This window comes from Brassica napus, chromosome C8, assembly GCF_020379485.1.
Source record: "Brassica napus cultivar Da-Ae chromosome C8, Da-Ae, whole genome shotgun sequence".
Classification (NCBI taxonomy): Eukaryota; Viridiplantae; Streptophyta; class Magnoliopsida; order Brassicales; family Brassicaceae; genus Brassica; species Brassica napus.
The window spans coordinates 43,717,585-43,742,579 of record NC_063451.1 but is presented as its reverse complement, the minus strand read 5'-3'; the positions used below and the strand labels follow the sequence as shown (position 1 = coordinate 43,742,579).

At 32.3% G+C, this 24,995-nt stretch overlaps 6 protein-coding genes and 1 non-coding gene across 9 annotated transcripts; 4 read left to right on the top strand and 3 right to left on the bottom strand.

The window, feature by feature from the left end:
• Positions 1-102: 102 nt before the first annotated feature.
• LOC106415175 lies at positions 103-2,190 on the top strand. Of its 3 annotated transcripts, none has more exons than XR_007327210.1 (7): positions 141-540; positions 628-692; positions 786-846; positions 942-1,088; positions 1,193-1,274; positions 1,603-1,734; positions 1,851-2,190. XR_007327210.1 is itself a non-coding variant. In XM_048765080.1 (7 exons), exons 1-6 carry the CDS (start codon positions 255-257, stop codon positions 1,722-1,724), a joined length of 708 nt encoding a protein of 235 aa, XP_048621037.1. In that variant the 5' UTR covers positions 142-254; the 3' UTR covers positions 1,725-1,734; positions 1,851-2,190. The 3 variants fall into 3 exon arrangements, 2 of the variants coding, with proteins under 2 accessions (XP_013711267.1, XP_048621037.1); XM_048765080.1 differs by having other exon boundaries at positions 142-540; positions 1,658-1,734; XM_013855813.3 differs by lacking the exon at positions 1,603-1,734 and having other exon boundaries at positions 103-540.
• Positions 2,191-5,388: 3,198 nt separating this feature from the next.
• LOC125591245 (F-box/kelch-repeat protein At2g44700-like) lies at positions 5,389-9,279 on the top strand. The gene has a single exon (XM_048765079.1). The coding sequence runs from the start codon at positions 5,701-5,703 to the stop codon at positions 6,751-6,753; it is 1,053 nt and encodes a 350-aa protein (XP_048621036.1). The 5' UTR covers positions 5,389-5,700; the 3' UTR covers positions 6,754-9,279.
• LOC106411920 lies at positions 8,164-9,065 on the bottom strand. Its single transcript, XM_013852780.3, has one exon. It carries the CDS (start codon positions 9,063-9,065, stop codon positions 8,382-8,384), a length of 684 nt encoding a protein of 227 aa, XP_013708234.2. The 3' UTR covers positions 8,164-8,381.
• Positions 9,280-13,121: 3,842 nt separating the features above from the next.
• TRNAY-GUA lies at positions 13,122-13,205 on the bottom strand. Its single transcript is given in 2 exon segments — positions 13,122-13,157; positions 13,169-13,205. It is a non-coding gene; the product is annotated as a tRNA-Tyr (tRNA).
• Positions 13,206-14,089: 884 nt separating this feature from the next.
• On the top strand, positions 14,090-15,257 carry LOC106415986 (40S ribosomal protein S25-4). The gene is made up of 4 exons (XM_013856805.3): positions 14,090-14,241; positions 14,316-14,390; positions 14,694-14,828; positions 14,962-15,257. The coding sequence occupies exons 1-4, from the start codon at positions 14,239-14,241 to the stop codon at positions 15,073-15,075; spliced, it is 327 nt and encodes a 108-aa protein (XP_013712259.1). The 5' UTR covers positions 14,090-14,238; the 3' UTR covers positions 15,076-15,257.
• A 227-nt stretch (positions 15,258-15,484) lies between these two features.
• On the top strand, positions 15,485-16,908 carry LOC106415985 (protein RER1B). The gene is made up of 3 exons (XM_048765078.1): positions 15,485-15,665; positions 15,902-16,438; positions 16,600-16,908. The coding sequence occupies exons 2-3, from the start codon at positions 15,920-15,922 to the stop codon at positions 16,651-16,653; spliced, it is 573 nt and encodes a 190-aa protein (XP_048621035.1). The 5' UTR covers positions 15,485-15,665; positions 15,902-15,919; the 3' UTR covers positions 16,654-16,908.
• Positions 16,909-16,913: 5 nt separating this feature from the next.
• On the bottom strand, positions 16,914-21,300 carry LOC106413496 (putative pectinesterase 11). Its single transcript, XM_013854262.2, has 5 exons — positions 20,771-21,300; positions 19,979-20,138; positions 19,586-19,774; positions 19,023-19,258; positions 16,914-18,931 (listed from the first exon to the last, which is right to left on the bottom strand). The coding sequence occupies exons 1-5, from the start codon at positions 21,043-21,045 to the stop codon at positions 18,730-18,732; spliced, it is 1,062 nt and encodes a 353-aa protein (XP_013709716.2). The 5' UTR covers positions 21,046-21,300; the 3' UTR covers positions 16,914-18,729.
• Positions 21,301-24,995: the final 3,695 nt, after the last annotated feature.

Here is a 24,995-nt window from a genome sequence, read left to right as displayed (position 1 = left end):
TTTTAACCTTGTGAAATGTGTAAAACTTGTTAATGCAAAATTAATAGACTAAATACCGAAACTATTTATTTAAAGTTACGGATTTTATATGGATTTTGTTATCCGTATGCGTTATATGGTGACCACAGATCCATATTGTGTCATTTATCTCTTAAATGTTTTTTCAAAGGTTTTATCCTTCTCCTTTTAACTTGTGTCTTTTTCTTGGAAGATCGATCAATCAAGAACAAGAATCTTGAGTTTATCAAGTAAAAATGGAGATAACAGCAACATCCCAGTTGTGTTCACAGGTTAAGTTCTCGATCTCATCATCACTCTTCTGTTTAAATGGTAACAGTAAGAGGAACCAAAACGGAGCTGTTTCAGTCAATTGCTTGAAAGAGATCAAACAGTTCAGTAACATTAGCTTCACTGCCAAGAAGAAACACAGAAACCAAGGGCCGGTGGTGAGGACAACAACACGCGCCTCCGTGGTGGATGAGAATCAACCTCAAGCTTCTGCCACCACCAAAGGAGAACGGTGGCTTCTCCAACCAGTTGGTAAAAATCAAAAGCAGCTACAAGTTTCACAATCTTTCTGAGTATATATCTGTTCGATTCACTGTATTGTGTTAACTTACTTAACAGGCGATGGAGACACAAGACACATTGGTTACAAAGTGGAAATGCCTGCTCCTTTCGAGATCTCTTCCGTAAGAAAACAATAAAAAAAACTATAGTTGAATTACTAGTGTATATATCTTTCATGCATGTTTATAATAAAAGCTCATTAAAAAACTGAGCAGGGTCAAGTAACCATCGGACGGCTACCCGAAAAGGCTGACGTTGTGATTCCTGTGGCCACCGGTAATTTTCTTTATATATCTCTTCTTGAGGAGTGTTTTGATTGTTTCTTTCTAGTCTTAGTTTGAGTTCAAGTTTCTAAATCTTGTGGACTGCAGTTTCGGGAGTACATGCCACAATAGACACACAAAGAGACAACCTTCTCGTAACGGATATGAACAGCACAAATGGTACATTCATCGAAGACAAACGTCTGATCCCTGGTGTTGCTGCTCCTGCCTTTCCCGGAACCCGAATCACCTTTGGTACGCACCAAATCTATGTTTCCATCTCTCTCTATATATGCCATAAGTAGTAGAATCCTTTTGATAGACTCACTCTTTTTTCTGTGTGTGTGTGATTGGCGCAGGAGATACAAATCTAGCAATTTTCCGTGTTTTCAAGCTCCAAGATAGGCAAGAGGAAGAACCCACTGAGAAACCAGCCACAGAGTAACCAACCAAACCTCAAACCTGTTCAATTGTTCTACAACCATTGTTGAGTTATTATACACTATATAAACAATATTTTTATATATGCAAGATTATAACATAAATATTTTTTTTGTTTTAGTGCGTTACAAATTAGGTGTGAATGGTAATAAACATAAGGTTTCAGGTTTTTCCAAAGACAGTGACAACAAAACATTTACAGAAAACATATCTCCACATTTTCATCTTTAAACTCTCTTCATTATGTTATATATATATATGGATTTTATATGTTTTCTAGTTTTCTTCATAGTCTTCTTGAATCTTGATGCATCATCGTGTCTTTCAGAATCCGAAGCACTGTAAACAAAAGTATATTTTCTTCTTCTTTTTCATCCCTTCAGTGTAAGACAATATCTCTTGCTGCCTAGCCGTGGCTTCGTCCAGAGTCTGATATTTCAAACAAAATAAATTAAATTGGGTACATACATCATACTTTACTCTACTTGCAACACCTTATTTAACACACCCAAAAAAAACGCCAATAATGTATGTATGCTTCAAAGTAAAAGAGGCTGGTTACCTTCTTGGTCTCAGACAACTGAAGCTCAAGCTCGTCTACACGGCTTAGAGCGGCAGTGAGTATCTGTTCTTTCTCCGGGGAGGACACCGCCGCCTGCTGATTCTGCAACGATCTACATTTCTCCTCCAGCTCGGCCATTCTCTTCTCCATCAACGTATACTCTTGGCTTGACACCATCTCCGTCTCTTCTTTCTCTGCTTTGTCGCCGTATATAGCTGCCTTAGTGAGCTTCCTAAGCATGTTCTTTGTTACTATATATCCCACGTCCTGAAAGTATTTACAATAGATGGTTTGATATGTTTGAAACTTACTTGTGTTTCACGTTTCCTTAAAAATGCTAGCTTCTTCTTGCAATGATCTGAATATTTATGCAGAACCGAAAAAACTAGGGGATCAGTTGTTATTCTTGAACAATAGTGAAAGATCATTTTATTAGGCTAATAAGGACCACTGTGTGTTTACTATGACATGGCTCCCTAAGGTCTCGGATACCTTCTTGAAGATTTTTTTCCTCTTTATTTTTATCTTTGATTAAATAGTTTGATTCTGTAGCTCATCCAGGTCACCATTTGCTTGTATTCACTCAACACCGGCTTAGATTGTAATGTTTTTTCTCTCAACAGATTGTAAGTGTAACTTTTAAGTCAAAGATATCGGATAGGTAAGTCAAAAGAATTTAAGGGTGTTTCCTTTGGGAAATATAGAAAACAGTATAAATTAGGTAGTTTTGAAAATATATAATTTGAAGTAATTTGTATAAGATTTCGTTTCCTATAAAAGATTCTTTTTATATTGAGTGGAAATTATCATATCCACCTCAACAATTTGATAGATTTTGTGATTACACTTGTTGATATGATTTGAACGCAGTAAATGAGAAAATTGTATTGTGTAATATTTTCAACTAGCTTTAACACGCGGGATGAATGTTATATATAAAACTAATTTTTATCTATTATTGTTTATTTGTATTCATTTACGTATTATGTATATAATTAAATTAGAGTAAAGAAAAATCAAAACTATACATTTTGTTTATTTACGATATTTTTTTGTAAATAAGTCAAAATAATCATTTTATTTATTTTATATGGTATATAACTAAATTTCAATGATGTGAACATAGATATATAGTATATTTTAATATAAATATTTATTATTGAGAATTCATACTCATATGATAAACAAAACATTTCTAATGTGCGATTTTTTGAATGTAAATTTTAAAATTAAAATATTAAGGTTTCAATACTTTTTCAATACAAATTTAGAAATTATCATATTTACGTGTTTTTCTATGTTATATAGTTTAATTTTAAACTATATAAATATCCCCTGGACTATATTTACAAAGTGATTTTGCCACATGTTCTTTCTGTAATCAATTTCACAAAACAAATATGACATGGCTACTGAAATTGATGACATGTTTTATAGCTTAATATGACATTGACAATTGCATTTAATGTTAATTTATATTTTTGGTAAACTTTTTAAAATATGGTAATAACTCATATATTACATTTATTGTCAATTTATATTTTTGGAATTTTTTTTAGAATATGGAAATTACTCATAAATCATCATTAAAATAAATATATTCAAATATGACATTATAAATTTCGAAATATAATTTAATTATATATTTTTATATTATACAATTTTATTACTAAAATTTTCAAAAATGTATACAATTTTTTTAGAAAATTATAAAAATTTAATCGTAAAATCATTATTTTCTTATATATCTACAAATTTTATAAATATTGTTTAATTTTAATTTTTGGTAATTATGCAACTTTTACAAATTTATTTAATAAATTTAATTAAAATAAATAGATAGAAAAATCTATCTAAGATTATAATTTCAAATATATACATGCATATTCTTAAATATAATTTTTATGTTTAATTAAATCAAATTTATATTAAAATATTGATACAAAAAAGAAATTTACAATATTAATAAAAATTTATTTTAAAATATAATTTCTATTTATCTGTTAAAAAATATTTTAAATTTTTTTACTTCACATGGTGCACGAAGAAACCTAATATGATATGAATGTCTAGTAAATGAGACTTTATATTCATATGATTTATGATTATTTGTATCTTGTTATTACCAAAAAAAATTAAACTATTGATCACAAAATTTTAGTGTGAGACATTTAACGTTTTTAGTAATTTATAGTCGTTTTAAAAATTCAAAATATAACATAAAAAATATTAAATTTTTATTATATGATTAATGTGGTTGTTTAATATCTTTTAATAATATAAAATTAAACAAAAAAGAGCTAAGATACAAAAATTATTATCAAATATTTATTATTCATAATCATTGATTGTCATATATACTCTCATCATATTAAGCAATTCCGTAGCTTTTATTTAAAGAAAGTTCGAGAATATTATTTTGTATATTATTTATCAATTTAATAGTTATTTTAATAAAAAAAATATAATATAAGTTAATATGGACCAACCTATTTTTTTAAGAATTCTGAATTTCATTCTCATGGAGACATGTGGCTACAAAACAATGTTGTAATGTTTCTCAATTAATATATAAGGGATTAGCATATATAAGATATTTTTGTCTGAAATCCAGCATATAAATGAATAGCTAAAGAACAGCAGAGTTTCAGATCAAACCCTAAACTAAGCGTGGGCAAAAACCCAGAATCAAAATTCTGAATCGGAACCGAACCAAAGTAACCAAAATAAAATATCCGAACAGTTTCTATATTTTTATATTTTTATATCTAAAATAACTGAACCGAAATCGAACCAAGAACCGAATGAGTAACCAAATATATAAAATTATTAATTATCATACATTAGTTGAAAATACACTTAAGTAAAAATGTTATAAATTGATTGGTTCTAAAATGTGACATCTTACAGATGACATGTATTGATGATTTTTTGACATAGAATTACGTTCTTAAAACTTGCTGACATGGCTAATGCGAGAATAATTTAACTAAGTCATTATTAATTACCATAATTTCAATCTTGGTTCGTGTAAAATCATGTTGTTATCATAATCAAAACTTGATAGGTTATTAAGATGTCAATCATTTGGTTTAATATGATATTATAAGTTTGATGTATATTCTAAGCATATACTTAACATTTGATTTAGTGTTTAAGTTACATATAATGTTACAAATAATACTCTAATAAATAAATTTAAAAAAAAAAACAAATTATCCACAATAACCATGGTATTACTCTTCTCTTCTCTAAGGGGGTGACCTCATCTGCATCATTTAAATCCTTGTAGAGAAAGGTCCAAAAACAGGGGATTTGTTAGAAAACTAATTTATTTTGTTTACTCCACAAGGAAAAAAATACGAGGATTACTCTAAATAATACTCTATTAAAAATACATGAAAGATTATTTTGTTTATTCTACAAGGAGAGAATACAAGGATTACTCTAAATAAAATATTTGTACATACAAAAACCTGTTGGTATAGAAACAATTAGTTGCTTTCCACAATAACAAAAACATCAACCAAATAGTTTTTTTTTTTTTTTGTGGGTCACATCAACCAAATAGTTACATTTCTAATAATTTTTAATTGTTTTGTACTTGCAAATTTCTAAATTCTAGTATTTGAAAATTTGAAACAAATACGGGACGAGAAACTAGTATAACACGAATAAGGAGTAGTTGTGCCCAGCGCTAGCCGCCGTATAACACAAAGTTCAAGTCTCGTCGTATAACAAGATAAAATGAATCGTATTCATTTGTGTCAAACTTTCCATAAATAGTAAATATCTAACGAACTTTGATAATCTTTCTTGCGCTCTCTAACGCCGACGAGCCACCGCGAAAACATCAACGACTCAATGCCGCCGCCGTCGTTTTCCTCACTTCCCATAGACATCGTCTTGGAAATCTTAGCTCGCGTGCCGAAACGCTTTCACCCGACCCTCTCTTGCGTCTCCAAGAACTTCCGCCGTCTTCTTCGTTCCCCGGAGATACACAAGACTCGCTCTCTCCTCCGCAAAGACTCACTCTTCATCTGCTTCGTCGGCAAAACGGATGCGCAATGGTTCACACTCCGAAGAGCTGAGAACAACAACCCGACGACAGAGAAGAACCGCTTCGTCTCCATCGACCTCGCGTCTCCTTCTCAGACCGAGCAAGAACCCTGCGTCGTCGCCATAGGCCCGGAGATTTTCTTTATCTGCGGATCGTTCTATCCTTCGTCAACCATGTGGATTCTTGATTCAAGAACCGGGACGTTTCGCCAAGGACCTAGCTCGAGAGCTGATAGGTTATGCAGAAGCGTGGGTGTAGTCGGGAACAAGGTGTACGTGATCGGGATCTATAGAGACGCCGACGAGATGCACGTGGAGTCATTTGACGTGAAGACGCAGACATCGGAACTAGCGCCGGTTCCTGAGGATCAAGGCTGGTGGTGGAGTTCGGCCCCAACTGTGTCGTGGAACAGGAAAGTTTGTGCGTTACGTGTTTCTGGCAATGCTAGGTGCTACGATCCTATAGACGGGTCTTGTGAGAGTTTAGGTTTGGCTACTAAGGATAAATGGTTGTGGAGAACGGGTGCTTGTGTGATGAACAATGTGCTCTACGTTTATTACGCTAGGTTCGGGCTGATGTGGTATGACTACGAGATGAGGCTATGGAGAGTGGTTAGTGGTTTGAGTCATCTCAAAAAGGTTCGGTCTGTTGCGATGGCGGAGTATTACGGAAAGTTGGCCTTCTTGTGGGAAGATGAGGAGGTTGGTGTGAGTGGTGAAATGAAAGAGGTTTGGTGTAGAATGATTGCTTTGGAGAGGAAAGAAGAAGGAGTTGATGGGATGGCTGAAGCGTCTCAACTTCTGGGGAGTGTCCTTCGTGGCTATAGGTTTCATCATTGTCTCTCTGTTTCAGATTAAAAAGAATAAAGTATCCCTCGTGGCTTATAGATAGAATGTCCTTATGAACTACTTTGTCATAGTTTCAGCCTTGTAAACTATGCACATGTGCTTTTGTCACCCTTGACATTCCTACTTCTATGTTTTAAGTAGTCTGATTGTCATATACATGGACTTGTCCTCTATATTTTCAGCAGTAGTTCATATTCGATTCTTGAGCTCTTGCTTACTAATAAAGTGTAATTAAGTACTTATGAAATTTAAGAAAATACAAATTTTATGAAATTTTATCTTGAGTAACATTAACTAAAAAATGTTCATCCAACAAAAAAAAATACAAGATTTTGTAATTGGTTACAAATTTCAAATGACAATAAATTTTATCTTGAATAGTGAAAATATTATTTATGAAACAAAATCAAAATAATTAAACACTGCTCAAAGTGATACACAGGGAGTAATAAGTTTGACTAGAATAACAATGTTGAATAATAAAATAACCTAATCACATTTTAAATAACGTGTGATCTAGCCATTAAAATAGTTGAGTAATAGAATAACTCACCTCAAGTGAATCACATTTGTTCGAGTTTGCTAGATGTCAATCCAAGTCTCAGCTTCAGAAGTTTAGACAAATAAAATCTAATATAAAAAGGGTGTCCAACTCTGATTAACATGAAAGATGAAACCTTTTTGAAAAAGAGTCCAAAAACCAAAAACTACACAAACCTGTGATTCTTCAACCTTCCAGCGAAATTGGAATCCATCTTGTACCGCCGTTTTTACCAACAGAACATGCCGTTGAAGATGTTTAGGTAGTTTGAAGATGTCAGGGTTGTTCCATGGATGCATACATTCACATTTGTCTGCACAATTGCAGTTACCAGCCAAGAACTCACTAATTTCACTGAAGAGAAAAACATTAACAAAGATGATTAAATAGAAGAAGCTTGAATACATCCGATTACATGCTTTGGTTCATTTACTGATGCGGTTCAATCTGCGCAAGACGTACCTGCTTCCCACAACCAAGGCATACGCAAGACTTATCCGTGCTATTGTTTTAGATTTAACTAAAATCACCTTGTATTTTTTTCTATTTCAGATCAAGAAGAATACCTCTGTTTTATTTGATTATAGAGATTGTTTTTTATCCCTTGTCTTCCAGAAAGTATTATGGCTGGTCGTTGTAGAGGAGCTCCTACAACTCATCAGTGGTTCAACCAATCTCAAGCTAACACCAAAAGATACCTTATGTGAAAGAGAATGATCATGCACTCTTAAACTAGTTTTTAGGAGTGAGTTATACACATTACTATTACATATATTTGACATGCTTCATTAAGAGTTATGACTTATGAACAATTGCTCTTTTAATACTCTCCTTGTTTGTTGATTGCTTCCTGCTCATCAGTCTACCATAAGACTAAATTTACAGAAAATATATGTTACATAGCTTATAAGATGGAACAAAATTTTACAAAGAAAAAAAAAAGAAAAGAAAAGCTAAAACAACATTTTATGCTGGGGTTTGAAATATTTGCACCCCTATATTTACATACACACATATATGTGAATGTTATTGGCATAAACAAAAAGTTTTTCTTCTTCTTTTTTTGTTTCCTTGCTTTTTTTTTTTTAGTACTTATCTAAACAATACAAAATTCTTCATCCTTTTGGTTCCTCCTCTGTCTCGCAATGAAAGACTCGATCTTGTACCTTAGTTCATCATCAGAAACATCAGCATGTCTCTCTGTCTCCGATCTCTTCAACCTTCCACAAGAACTCTTCTTCGAGCCCTCGAGATTCTCTGACCCACTCCTTTGCTTCTCTCTCTTCACAGTTATGTCCTTCTTGTCCGTACTCTGTTTCTCTCTGTTATCTTCAGTACTCTGTTTTGCCCTGTTCTCCAACATGCTCTGTTTTGCTCGGCTCTGTTTCTTTTCTTCACTGCTCTGTTTTTCTCTGCTTATAACATCTGTATGTAAAGTCTTCTCTCTTCTTGAGCTCTCTCGAACAAACTCGTTGTAAAATTCATTGCTGTTTCTCTGTGCATCAGGTTCTTGATTCGTAAAGAGACCGCACTTGGCGACTACGGCGATGACTATGGCGTTCCCCAAGAGGAAAGCAAGGTGACGGTTGATGAGAAAACGTGAGAGGCCAGAGTCCTCGAACATGATGACTAGTTGGTAACAGAGCTTGGCCACTGTAACCATAACCACAGTTATCTCGATCACTCGGTAAAACAAATCCAAGAGTTTTTGAGCTCGAGGCTTCTTCACAGCAGCCTTCATCTTTCTCGGTTTAGCCTTTTGGGTACTAGGCGAATCCATTTGAAGAGAGAATGATTAGCTTACAACAGTAGATGTTGTAGAGCACAAAAAGAGAGAGAGAGTAGATATTCAGTTTATGGTGGGGGAAAAAACAGAGGAGAGACTGACTCTGTTTCTCTCTTTGCTTCTTCTTTGTTTTTATTTTTTAGCTTGAGAGAATGTACCTTTGCAATGCAAGTGTTTATATAGGGGTCACTGAGTGCATTTGCTTCTTTTTTTTCCGAGCACTAATCTTCTTTTTAGAGTGAATTATTGTTATATTGTTCTTATATGCAAGAAGAGTTAACTTAGCAAAACTCTGTCTTGTTTTTTTTTTTAAACTAGTCTTGTGTCCTGATATTTTTCATTTGACACACCATCGCCTTGTTGTTGTTCTAGATTGTATTCACGGTTACATTTTATAAAATGTACGAGTTTTGTGAGTTTATATTCATAAAATTTGACATATAAACTTAAATGTTTTTGACGAAGATCTAGAACATCAAACTTGAAACAAGATTAGTTTTTTTCACTAATTATAAGTAAGTTATCTGCATGCATAGATGTTTCAGAATATGAGAAGCTAGTGGTTTTGTACCGAAAAGTATTAGAATAAATGTATAGTTATATAACTTTAATAGGTAATTTAAAATTGTGGCTCACTGTTTTGTAGTATGTCAATCAAACAAGTAACATATTAGCTTTGTTGTAAAATACTATTTGATCATGGAAGGTGTCCAGTTCCTAAAGGGTTGTTAGCTTAAAAGCCATGTCTCACTTGTCAAACAATGTAATATATTCTGTTTTTATACTTCTAATATCCCAATTTATTTGTTGATTTACATTTTTGCAGTCAAGATAACAAAATCAATTTAAACTAATCAAAGGCAAGGCAACACTATGAAATGAAGAATACTAGTTGATTACCGAAAAAAGAGAATACTAGTCTCAGAGAATGGTTGCAATATGACACTTATATCGACATATATATAACATAAAATTATATATCGATAGATTTAACTTCTTTTATTAAAAATATGAATCGACAAATATCTATATAAATAAATGAAGATTCAATAACCACTTGCACATGTTTGTAGGATATTTTTCATTTTATTATAGTTTATAATCAATCATATTGCACTGGTAAAACAGTTTCATGCACTATCTTCATCATTTGTAATCTTTTACTCGACTCATAGCAGCCCACCATTATTTTTTATATCCATTCACTAGCTTCTTTGTGGTATTCACAATAAACTAATCTGTAAAATTAATGCGTATCACCATATTTAAATAAACTTTGTGGCAAAAGTTTTTAGGACGTGAATGATTAGTAGTACAAAGCATGCCTATCGTGCCAAATTTTAAAAATACTCCAGGTTATAGAATATGTAGTAGTGTAATCTGCTAGGCAGTTAATGAGACTTATAAAACCTGTTTTCATTCTTTGTACTAGAATCTCATTTCTCAGGTTTTTTTTGGTTTGGAAAAATCCTTTAAAACCTCATTTCTTAGGTTTGGTAACACAAATCAACCTCGTAAATAAAAGTTTCCTGATAAAATTATTATGTATTCTTTAGTATTGACAGCGGAAAACATATTATTGTATTTTCTGATAATATTTTTGGCAACTCATATTTATAAGTTAGATACTGGAACTATGTAACGAAAAACGGTTATATGGTACATCTTTATTTATAAACAAACATGGTTATATTGTAGATTTCTATTTATAACCAAACTAAATATAATGATTTAAGAAAAAATCTAAATATAATATAACCAGAAGTCTGCAAAACACTATAATGTGGAGTTCAACTTGTACATTTTACAACAATCTTAATATAACCAGAACCTCATTTGTCTGGTAACTAGTTTTATACTGTATACTTCATATGCCGGCAACATGTATAAGAAATCGAATATAAAGTTTGATAATTATTTCTATTGATTACAATTTACAAAGACACTGATGATAGATAAAAACGTAGTTCTTACAAGAACATCATTGTATTGTATTATTTATAATATCCAAAATTTTATACTATTTCTTGAAATTTGTATGAGTCGTATATCATCACTGTGTATATTGATATACAGTATACGGAACCTCACAATGAAAAATGACAAAAACACAAAATATACACGAATATTTTAAGTCGTATTTTAAAATATATAATAAACCATTTCTTCTTCACTAAGAGATTGAGAGATGGCTTAATGAGAGATGACAAAAACACAAAATATACACGAATATTTTAAGTCGTATTTTAAAATATATAATAAACCATTTATACTTCTACAACTTCTCTTTGTTAATGTGTTTCTTAACTTTCTTTATGTCTTGTCTCTTTCGAAACAAAAAGCACATATATGTGGTTTATTTCAGTTTAATTTTTGTTATTGGATACACTTTGAAGAAAAGGTAAAATCCCCACATCTTTTTCTAAAAGACATCTTCAATTGTTCATAGTAGTCCATGAACGTAACGTGTCACGCGATGCTTCATTCAATCAGCATAGTGCAAATTATGAAGTATATATATGTTTTGTTTACTTGTTTTAATACCAATCAGACATCCATAAATTTACGTCTTACATTATGTATCAGCTGGTATATATCTTAATTAATTTGAAGTGACTTTGAGCCTTATTACTTACAATGACTCTGTTAGTGTTTTCTCTGTCAAGTTCTTATGTATGGGTTTTTGTATTTCAGTCCACAGACCACAGTTGATATAAAATGTTTTAATATTTTCTAGAAATGTAGATATTAATCAATTTCAAAATTTCTGCGTACTTCTGGTCCAGTTCTAGTTATCTGGATGTGTATAAAATAAACTATTTCAAGCGAATTAAAACATCCTTACATATATAATTTTGATTTATCTTGATTTTTTGTTTGAGCCACTTAGAAAATAGCGGGAGCTCAGCCACAAATGTAAAACACTTGTTGTTTTTCTTTTGCTACAATCCCACCCAATATCAAAAACACTTTAAATATTATAGTCACTTTGTAGATATCGTTTTGAGTTATTTGATTCAATAAATTTGATAAAACTATCCTTTTTATAAAGAGAAATGATTGGACCTAAACACACAATTATAATTTTTCTTTACTTAAAATTGTAGAGAAATTCTCTAGGATAGACCTAAAAAGTTTTTTGTCACAAATATGGATTTTAAAAATAAAAATGATCAAAATAGACTTAAATGTTTTATCAAAAAAAAAAATATACACTTATACCCTTATGGTTAATTAATCTAGCCTTTAGGGTTTAGAGCTAAGAGGTGGAATTTAGGGTTTAAGGTTTAGTGTTTAGGGTTTAGAGATGAGAAGTGGGGTTTTGGGGATAAGATTTCAAATTTTTTAAAAATAAAAAGAATTTTAAAATTTTAAAATAAAAAATGTTATTTTGATCATTTTAGTTTTTGAGATCTATTTTTGTGACAAAAAATTTAAAAAGTTTATTCGAGAGAATTGCCCAAAATTGCAAGTGGGCCTTTTAAGATCTATGAATTACCTTTGGTATCTATAATTTGAGCATAGATTTAGAGATTATGGAGCTCACGCATAAATCTAGTTGATGAAACTCTTGTTATTATTCAAACAAGAAAATTGCATCTTTAACGAAGAACAATACAATATATAAGTGGTACCCCTTTTTCTGGTGGCAAATCTATAAAGAACCAAAATCTGAATTTCATAACTTAAATATGGCTTGTACGTCTAACGGGACATATTATAAATTCCCTCAAGTTGATCACAGAATTAATCTAATTGTAATTGCTGATTCAGTGTCACTTACTCAATTATATTTATTTTAAACAATGTAATTGCCTGGATATACACCAAAAACAACAAACAGCTCGAAAAAGAAACAAAAAAATATGAGACGCCACATATTCATTTGGTTTATTTATCCACAAAGCGACCGTTCGTGCAAAATAAAATTTGTTCCCGTTATTCTTCATTTAATGTGGGAAATAAAAGGAAAAATTCTTCATTTAATGTGGGAAATCTGATATTCTTCAAAAAGAAATCCGACCTGCCTTGGTAAAAAAAAAAAAAAAATCCGACCTGCCGGAATCGAACCAGCGACCTAAAGATTACAGCAACAACTACAGTCTTCCGCTCTACCAACTGAGCTAAGGTCGGTTTGGAAATTATGTGATCAAAAATGTTATATATTTAAATCATATTTGGGCGTGAGGCCCATCACGGCCCTACTGAAATTCTTAGTTATTTTTATTTTTTGCTAAGAGTTTCATCTTTGTTGATATCCATGATCCATATAAAGTTTTTGTTTAAAATAATGTAAATTTTTTTTCTACGATAATTATGTTAAGGATACACATAGACTTTCGAATGCGTAACAAACATAGTGCATTCAAAAGTCATTTTGACTAAGCAAAGGTCAATAAAAACATGAACGATTTAGTTAAAAGTAAAACGAAGTAGTAAGCATGAAATGTCTCCAACGATGCAAAGCCGTAAAACAAAAAGAAGAAAAAAAAACAAAATAGTAATCATAGAAATAAAACTAAGTAGCAAACAAAGTAAAACGACGCAAAAGCCCTATTATTTTTTTAAAAAATAACAGTCCAGTCGACAATCCATCCAAGGAAACAAAGAAACGATGTATATCACAACAACTGCACTATTGCTCCAACGGTGATTGCGCGAGGGATATATATCATAGAAAAAAAAATTCATTCTCTATTGTCAAGTTGGATTATCTAATCTATTAGGTTCATAAACATTGCTCTATTTTGTTTTTTTCCTTCTTTATGCCAAAGTAGAGGAGCTCTTAGATTAAGTTATTGTAAATCTGAACATCATTGATATGATATTAGCATTCTTAGCAAAAAAAAAAAAAAAAAAAACATGAAAGGTCATTCAGTTACTGTGACATATAAGACACAAAGGATATAGAATAAAATCACCTTAGCTAGTTAGCTTGCACCTGTTCCAGTGTTCCCTTAGCGTAGAAATTTAATTGGGCTATATAAGATTAATGGACTCATTATTGAAACTTTAATGGGCTTTCTCAGCCTGCTAAGAACACGGAAACCCTAATGTACAAGGGACAACAAAACCACTTCCCTTTCTCACTGTCGTCTCTCCGTCAATCTCTATCTTTCGCCTCTAGCCTACCCGCCGATCGTTACCCGTCTCCGTCGATAACACCATGGTAACTCTCTCTCGATATCGCTTTGTATCCCTTTTGCGTGGGAATCTAATTTGGAAAATTCTGTTTGCTCTCAGGCGCCGAAGAAGGATAAGGTTCCACCGCCGTCGTCAAAGCCGGCTAAATCCGGAGGTGGAAAACAGAAGAAGAAGGTTCGTTTCCTCCATGATTTCATCTTTAAATGTAATCTATACATTTGATTTTAAAAGTGCTCCATTTCTCAGTTGTATCTGTGTAGAGTTTTTGGAGAATTTGATTTAGGTTTACTGGTAGATTGATCTATCTTGTTTGGATGATTTTTTTTTTGTTTATTATGAGTTTGATGAAATGTAAGTAGATTACGACACTTTAATCTATGTAATATTGTAATGTAGCTTTGTGTTTTGTGTTCATGATCATTTCTGGGCTTAATTGTTGCCGTCTTCCTCCTGTGTGTGTTCTTTAAATAAAAACAGAAGTGGAGCAAGGGAAAGCAAAAGGAGAAGGTGAACAACATGGTGTTGTTTGATCAGGCTACTTACGACAAGCTTCTCACTGAAGCTCCCAAGTTCAAGCTCATCACTCCTTCCATTCTCTCCGACCGTATGAGGGTATGCTTACTACAATATCTTTTTTAATTTTACTAATTCATGTCCTCGTAACTCAATTATTAGTATGATCCTAGTTAAGTTATCAATCTCGATCTTGTCTACAACTTCAAAAGTATATTATTGAATAATGTAGATTAACGGATCTCTAGCAAGGAGGGCGATTAGGGAGCTGATGGCGAAAGGTGTGATCAGGATGGTTGCTGCTCACTCTAGCCAGCAGATCTACACTCGTGCCACCAACACCTAAACAGATTTACTTTTGTTAATGGTTTGGTTCTCGAACCTCAACTCTTTTGATGTAGACATTAATCATCAGAGCTCTTATAGTTCCTTTATGTTTCTTTTCGTTAACTCCTTTGTATCTCAAGAAACTCTTTAGTAAGCTGTTTTGAGATATTTTGTCTACTTAATTCGGAATTGGTTTTTATATTTGCTCCCTAAATGGTTTCTTTGGTGCACCACTCCTATCACTGTAACTTATGAGTCTTGACTTGGCTTGAAATTGGAGATTATGCATGACCTCAACTGTTGCATATTATTCGACCTTCGCAAACTTTAGGTCGAGACTAAGATACCAAATAATCTAATACATGAGCCGGCCAAGAACATTCGGGGGCTAGACTGAAACAAACAATTATATTGGTGGCTTATGCGTAATTATGTAAAACCCACAAGCAAAACTAAAAACAAAAGAAAAGAAAAAGGATATCTTGTGATATATTCTTCTTCTTCGCATTGGTGTTCCTTAGCTCAGAATCAGATCCGCTTGCTTCGTCGAGGTCTCTTTCGGATCAGCAGAGAAAGAAAGCTCTCTTTCATTCTTATTATTCAGCTTCCGTAAGTTCTTTTGAATCTCTCCCTCCTCCAATACTCGTTGTTCCTTTGGGAATGATTCAGATCTGACTTTCGTGATTCGTTGAAATCTATTTCGTCGGTGTTAGATTATGTAGCGAAGAGATGATTCTTTCTGCAAAAAAAAAAAGAAAAAACACGTTTGAGAAATCAAATTTAGGGTTTCTAGGTTATTCGATTGATTTTAATTGGCCTGAGTCTTTATTGAATCCATCTCTAAGGTTTTCAAGAAATCACCAATGGACGGCGGCGACATGGCCACGCCTGTACAAAAGCGAGCGCACGAGGCGTGGAGGGTTTACAAATACTATCTCGACAAGACGACGCCTCACTCAACCTACAGGTGGATCGGCACGCTCGTCGTCTTCCTCATCTACTGCTTGAGGGTTTTCTCCATTCACGGATTCTACATCATCTCCTACGGTCTCGGCATCTACCTCCTCAACCTCCTCATCGGCTTCTTGTCCCCTCTCGTTGACCCCGAGCTCGACGCCTCTGATGGTGGAGCTTCTCTCCCTACTCGCGGCTCTGATGAGTTCAAGCCTTTTATCCGCCGACTCCCTGAGTTCAAGTTCTGGTACTCCATGACTAAGGCCTTCTGCATTGCCTTTCTCATGACGTTCTTCTCGGTCTTTGATGTTCCCGTCTTCTGGCCGATACTGCTTTGCTACTGGGTCGTTCTCTTTGTCCTCACCATGAGACGCCAAATCTCTCACATGATTAAGCACAAGTACATTCCTTTCAGCATCGGCAAACAGGTTTCTCTTTTTCCACAACCTTTGATTATGATCTTTGTTCTGTTTATGAGGGTCTATGGTATCCCTGCACACTTTGACTACAAAGGTCATTTCAGATTCATAGTTACGAGTTTGAGGTTGAAGTTGCTGACTTTATACCAAACGTTTGATATGTGTGGCAGAAATATAGCGGCAGGAGATCTGCTGCTGGTAGTGCCGGCTCTCGTGCTGATTGATTGATCCAGAAGAACGGAAAAAAATGGGAGATGGATGGGGTTTAAACCATTTTGGAGTGTTTTGTAGTGATGAATTTTTTTTAAATCAATTTCTCTATTAGCTACCTATTGGGCAACAAGAATGAAGGAAACAAAAGGGTGTGATTAGTTTATTCTGTTATATGTTGCAAGAAAAATGTTCTTTGTTAGTTCCCCCTTTAATCTAAGTACTTTTGTAAATATGATTCTACTTTTATTTCGAAACAAATTCATTCCTTTGTTTATCTTCTCAAAAAGTTTCATTTTATTTTATTATTATTATTATTTTTTAAATTACTTATACTAAAATCGTCCTGTAAACCGGGCAATCAGTTCAGGTTACAAGTTCGATCAGAACAAAAGCTCCTAAATCAATGTATTACAATCGAGTTTCACCCGCCCACTAAACCATGCATATTCCGCTAAGTTGATTTTAAAATCCTTAGGAATCTAAAGCCGTTATCCCCTTCGACGTTGACCACGGGAACGTGAGGTTCACCTCGTTGCCTCGGATACCGGGAATTTCCGTGACGTCTCTGGGGTAGCTAGCTCTTTTCGAGATCTTATAACCGTCACCGTCATTAAGCACAAACACAAATGAAGTTGGGAAAAAGAACACAAACCATTGAAAATTGCTTCAACTCCCTCTATACAATCTTCAAAAGCGCCTTGACCGGCCAATGGCTTAGAGACACAATGACCTCCAAACCAAGATCGGTAAGCAAGAAGTCGGGAACAAGTTGACCGCTGCACGAGAACCTGAACTGCTCGAAAGGCCTGCAAGAAGCATTAGTGCTACCGATACTACCATGAGCAACCAAGGGGAAGCCACAGCACTGGGATGTGCGCAACACCGGATGGAGCCACCGACGATACCAAGGAGACCCACAGACCACACAGAGCCTTGAGCATCATCTCCAAACGCCGTGTTAGAAAACATAAGTACAGTAAGCTTACAATGTCACAGATTGCGACCGGTGACAACGGAGCAATCGAACCAAAAAGCACACGAGCAAAGACCAAAAAAACCAGTCGACAAAGCTTCAAAGATCGGTTCTGAATCACAAGCCGGGAAGAGAACAAGCCGAAAGGGAGGGAGGTCGCAGCGACGTCTCGGAGTGACCATAGACGACCAACACCACGCCTCTGGACCTACCACGAGCCACCACCTTAAGAAGAGGTACAAACCACCGCCTTCGGTTAAGCTTGCAACCGAGCTAGAGAGAGCTCCGATACCCCAATGGCGAAGACAAACAGAGCTCACCCTTACCAGGACACCAAGGAAAGGACAATCGAACTGCAGCCTTCGCCGCAACATTACAGACCGAAAGACCTCAGATCTAGGAAACCGGAGATCAAATTTGAACAGAGGCCCGACTCACGCCTCCACGCGCAGCCAAACTCTAGAAGCGGCTCAAGGGACCGCCTCCAAAACCCTAAACGCCGACTTCTCCGACAGCGCCGCCAGAACCCATCGCGCCGTAGATCCATGACTAAAGGACTCACACCAGACACAGAGCTTCTCTCGAGCGAAGGTGCCTCCAAGAAAGCTTCAAACACAGAGAAACAAGCAAGGCGATAGGAAGGACGAAAGCAGCGGAGAAGCAAAAGAAATCGAGGAGAGGAGCCTCCAGCGTCGGGGCTAACGTGAGCGCCGAACGAAGGCCGGAGCCCCCGAGCACCGGAGCGGAATCAAGATCTGATAGCGGCGCTAGGGTTAGAGAAGAGCGGGAGGGAGAGACCCTCGAGAGAAAAACTTTCTAATATCTCTCTTGGTTTTGTATTTCTTGGTATCTGCCCAAAAAGTTTCATTTGTTTTTATCAATTTCTTAATTTATGAATCTCCTGGGGTTTACTATATAGTATATACCATACTAAAGGGTGATAATCATTGGGTGGTTGTAGAAGTTCATTTACAGAGAGTATTGTTGTATCACCCGTCTTAAATATTGTACACACTATCACACATAGTTAATTACAGTCGATATGTATAAAGGATATATATACAAAGAAGAGTATTAATCATTTGTTTGACCAAAAAAGAAAAGAAAGAGAGTATTAATCAATTAATTCTTTCGGGTTTGATTTGAGAGCAGCCTTGAAGTGAGAAGGCGCAGGTCGAAGCCAGTCTTTGCCGCCGATAAAATCTTTGCTCATGAAGATGGTGGCTTCCTCGTCAGATAATTGTTTCGACCATTTTACCCTTTCTCTCCTATCTGCTCCGGGACCGTAACATTTGTATTCACCATAATATACAGTACTGCACCATTAATTAGTATACGATAGTTAGTCTAAATATTATCATCACCAGCAACAAAAAAAAAATGTAAAAGGTTTCAAATGATTTTTACTTGTTTTTACTCGAGTCTCCCCATTCGTTCCATCCTTGAGGTGCAACCACATCAGAGAAGAAGGAATATGCAAAGACAACTCTAGAATAAGCTCCCCATGGTCTTCCCAAATACGTGGAGCCCGTACCGGTTAACTTGCATCCCAAGAATGAAAACCCTGATTTCTCCGTCGCCGACGATCTCATTTGCGCCGTTATCGACCCATTATTCGGCGACAACGAGTGTAAATGACACTTCTGCAAATAAGTATTTCATCAAAAATCAAATTAAACTTGAAATCTACTACTCTATTCAGCTAACATATTTCTGCTATTTTAATATTCTACATTTCTTGATTTATTTTAAGCTTATACAGTAGTATACATATGCTGAAAAATACAAAACTTGAACTCTTCTCTTTCTATATATAAATCTTACATGTTAACAGCTAGGTTATGTAGATATCAAACAAAGTAACGGATCGAAAAGATTTAAGTATAGAAAAAGTTTATTAAATATGTTGATATAGATATAATTTGAAGTGTATAAATGAAAGTAATAATGTAAATAGTCATAGTACTTACTTCGTAGAGAGACGATGCGCTTCCACAAATGAAATCAGTGGCTCCTTCAATATAGCAATTCTTGAAGTAATGGTTTCCATTGTCGTCGAGAAGAGTGTCTTGGTACGACGTTATCACGCAGCCGTAGAACGCTGCATTATCCGCTGCCACTCGCAACGCAACCGCCTGTCCCGCTGTTCCGAACTTATTCTACATTCAACAAAACAAAATGCACGTCAAGATAGGTCTTTTGTAGTTTCCAAATATTTATTTGCGTTTTACACTAAGTTTTTTTTTTTTTTGTGTATAATCGTTTTAGGAAGACTTTGTATTAATCGTGAACACTAAATAGTAAATACATACATAAAAGATAAGTAAAATGTGCATATATAATATATGTGATGAGGATTTTACCTGAATAGTGAGAAATCGGCATATGAAGTCGGATGCGAAGACTGTGAGAGTGGGTGACTCCAAAATGTCTTCACCATCGCTCCATATGAGAACTGTGTTGGAAGCTTTTGTTCCACTCAATGTTATGTAGGGTTTATCCGCAGGAATCACCACTTTTTCTCTGTTTCATAATATTAAACATTATAGATTTAGTTTGTCACGGAATCTGATTATGCTTATAGAACTAACTAGTCATTAATAAAATAGTCAAATCTGTTCTAGAAAACACAAATTCACAAAGAAAAATAGAAGGTCGACGGCTAGTAATACATTGCTAGCTGTGTTTTTTTCCATCTAAAATGGATAAGTTTTAGATTTAAAACATGTTATATAATCAGAATACAACGCATTTGATATATAGTGGATACATTTCGATGAAAAGAAAACATAATTTGATATAAATACCTAACTGATAAAAAGATGATTCTACCACACAACATATACAAACAAAGAATGAAACTAGTCTCAATTTTATATCAAACTAAGCATATCTATGTTTTAAAATATAATCAGTCTAAATACTTAACTTTAAAAACTAATCATGGTATATAATCTTAATTATAAACCAAATTTTTCCATAAAGCCTAATTGTATTTTTTTTGAATATATATACCTAAACAAAATGGTATACTTTCAATATTAATATATGTTATCCGTCTTTTTCTGATTATCTCTATATAGTATATATATATCTATCTATGTAATCATATAGCGTGTTTAATTAATTATATATACAGAAAAATGTTTTTGTACCGGTAAACTCCAGGCTTGACCCAAATGAAATAAAGTTGAGAGTTGTTTAGATTGGGAGGGATAGAGTCAATTGCTTCTTTAATCTTATTGAAATCTCCTTTGCCTGATTGATCAACCCTTATTAGAATTGCAGTTGAAAAATCAACTGGAGATGAAGAAGAAGCCATGGAGGAAGATGTGATTAAAGAGAGAATGAAAATATTGATGATTGTGATTTGATAATAAGTATCAATGTAATGTTTAGACTTTGTTTTATAAAGACCCATCTCGGCCATAGCGCATGTGAGGTATCACGTCTTGGTGATTGTGCAGAGGCCAAGTAAAAAAATAAATAGAAATTGATAAATCAATTGGCTATAGCCTATAAGCAAGAGTGTGAGAACTAGGATATAAAAAAGTTTCGTTTATACATAAAGAGATCTTATATATATATCAATGGGTTGACTAAAAGTTGGATGATGTGATTGGAGTTGCCCAGCGGCCGATTTCTTATGATCGAAGTTGAAAGATTGTAAAGATTTTTATTTATCAGATTCAAAGTTAAAACTTTAAGAAACAAAGTCTATACACACACTAGACGAACTTTTTTTTAATACGAATCTATACAATATACAGCTGACAATATATATACATGATGCATCAATATTTTACGTATGACCAAAAAAAAAAAAGAAACAAAAGAATAGCATGGCAGAACGTTTTCATTTATGCATAGCTGCTAAAACGACACTAGCTGCTTGCTTCACATTTGGTTTAGAAGACCATAAACAATGAGTCCACGGTTTCCTATTACGATTAGTTTGGTCAACCGTACGCATTCTTTGCTTCCTTCATTATAGTTTTTTTTTTGTTTTGTTGGTAAAATGATTTTAACTCTTTGTGTATAGCAAATTAGATTTTATTATTAATTTGTCTTCCTTATAAAAGACATACCAAAGTAACTTGATAATATACTTCATACTTGCTTTGGATAAACTTTACGTGTTAGGTTGGCGGCTTGCATGCTTCCCGCATTAGTATTAGCAATGAAAAAGAGATCTATAACGCGTACTCATATTTGACCCCGCCATAATCCATGGTTTCCATGAAGGGCATGTATATAAAACCGAAAATGTAAATGGGCTAAAATCAAAAGTTAAGGCCCATATACACGAAAGGGTTCATCAGCGAGCTACAGAAACTGACAAGCCATAAAAGGCCTATGAGCTTGTTACTACTGTCGCTTGAACTAACCAAATACCTCCTCATTATATATATAATAGATTTGGGCCCGTACGTTGCAACAAACTTTACTTGATATTTTAATTTAATAAAAATTAGTAAAAAATCATTTTATTATTGTTTTAAAACTGTTTTTACATATGCTATGTGAAATTTATTTTATAGTTAAGAACTCGTTTTTACACACAAGTTTCAGTTAGTATTTGTTAGAGCTAGAAAAAACATCCAAACGTAAAAATTTAAACCGGTTCTAACCCGAAATAATAATTATGATGAAATAAAAAGGAATTTAGAAGTTAAATAAGACCAAAAAGCAATGACAACATTATACACTTTCTTATGTACTAATTTAATGTTTTATTAAACTTATCTGATGTTAAATAATTTTCTTGATTCATTTTTTATTAATAATATATTTTCATAATAACATTTTAATTAAAATAAATTATAAACTACTACATAGTAAAAATGAAAAATGTAATAAGATAATGATGAATCTTGATTTGTTTTTGACTAAACATATGTACGGTTGACAATAATAATAATCAATTTTTTATGAGCAAACATGAAAATATATATATCAAACATGTGTTTGATTTTCGTATAACCAAACACATAAATACCAATCACGTCGACATCCTAAGTTTAGATTTTTTTAATTTAATAGCTTTAGCATCATACTTGTCATCAAATTTTTTTTTTTAAAAAAATACTATTAAATATGTATGTTTACTTTTGTTAGGATTTTTTAAAAAAGGAAAAAACATATTTTATAAATCTCGTTTTTATTTACAATTAAAAAAAGAAAACCATCAAATACTTTTTTATATTTTTGTTTAGGATTATAGAAAAGAAAAAGTATTATCATATAAACTTTAACAATTATTTTCTGTTTAGAATTTCAGAATAATCTTATTGCAATCAGATCATTATTTCTAGTTACTATTAAATAATTTTAAACTATGATTTTTACAGTTCATATCAATACTATTTTTACAATTTATTTTAAATTAAATAATATTTAGTATCATATTCATAATCAAATTTTCTATACTATCAAATAACTTCTTACAATTCTCTTTTGGTTAGAAATTAAAAAATATGATACAAATCGCTTTTGCTTAGGATTTTCTTTTTTAATGAAAAGAACTATCAAATATTTTATTACAGTTTTAGGGTGTTAGAAAAGAAAATTAAAATTACATAATATTTTATAATTATTTTTTTAGGATTTGGAAAATAAAAATACTATTAAATAATTATTTCCAGCAAATATTAACTATTTTTAAAAGTTGCTATTTTCAAAATTCGTTTTCTCAATATCACTATAATTTTCATTAAATATTTTCAGTATCATATTATTTTCAAAATTCGTTTTCTCAACATCACTAATATTTTTAATTAAATATTTTCAGTATCATATTTATCATTAAATTTTAAAAGTAAAAATTACTTTCACAATTCTATTTGGTCATGATTTAAAAGGAAAAAAAATCTTATTTGGTTAAGATTAAGAGAGCAAAAAGTTATTTTTCATATTTCTTTTATTTAGGATTTAAGGAAAAAAATTTATTTTCACATAATAATAGATTTTTATTAATACATACACAAAGTTTTTTTTGGTACAAATTTCACAATCATATCGGGTGAAATATTTGAAGTTATTTTTGGTTTATAATTTTTTAACACAAAATTATCTATTAAAAAGAAAAGTTAGTTATTTATAAGAAATAAGTTACTTTAAATTTTTTAAAAAGGAAAATTCCAACTATAATCCGTTTTTGTTTCTTAAAAGTTTTATACAACTAATATATTTTCAATAAAAAATTATGTTTAGTTAATTATATATTGTGTCTTATACATACAAACATATATTCCTCATATTTACACATATTTATGTACGATAAAAACATCGTAATTAAAAAAAACTTAGTGTTAGCATCATAAGATGTAATAAGGATGATAAAAAAATTGAATTGCTTAAAGAAATTAAAAGAAAATACTCAGATAATATTTTTATTGTCAATACTATTTTTGTGAAAATAATATGAAGAAGCTTAAACCTAAATATATATGTGAAAATAATATTTATTTTGGTTTATATTTTTGTAGCATATATTTATATGTTAAAAAGGAAAGTTAGTTATTTATATGAAAATAATAAGAGTACTTTTAAATTTTTATTTTTTTAGGTTTTAAAAAAGGAACATCACTTATTTTATAGTTAGTTTTTCAATTTGATTTTTATTAAATAATTTCTTGTACTTGTAGGATTTTATAATTCGTTTTTATTTAATTTTTTTTTAAAAAAAATAATATTTTCTCTTATAATATCTTTCTTTAGTATCTTTAAAATGAAAAATATACAAAATATTTTAAAAAGAAAAAAAATACTTTCAAATAGCTTTTACAATTATTCTTTGTTTATAGAATTTTCAAAAATTAAATTTACTATCAAATATTTTTTAAAGATTATAAAAAAACCATAAAAATATAATTGTAAAAAGCTATGTAATAGTAGTTTTCCTTTTCTTAACTGCTAAAAAGAATAATAAACTAATTTTGTAATAATTTTCCTTTCTAGTGTCCCAAAAAATGTAATAATAATTTTATTTTTCTAATTTTTTAAAATTTTAATAAAAGAAAATTGTAACATATTTTTGACACATGTCACATTCTTAATAAATTAATTGACCTATGTCGCAATCATATTAATTAGCAACTCTGAAGAACCAAACTTTATATAATAAGATTTTAAAGAGAAAAAAAAAATACTTTCAAATAGCTTTTACAATTATTCTTTGTTTATAGAATTTTCAAAAATTAAATTTACTATCAAATATTTTTAAAAGATTATAAAAAGAACCATACAAATATAATTGTAAAAAGCTATGTAATAGTAGTTTTCCTTTTCTTAACTCCTAAAAAGAATAATAAAATATATTTTGTAATAATTTTCTTTTTCTAGTGTCCTAAAAAATGTAATAATAATTTTAATAATTTT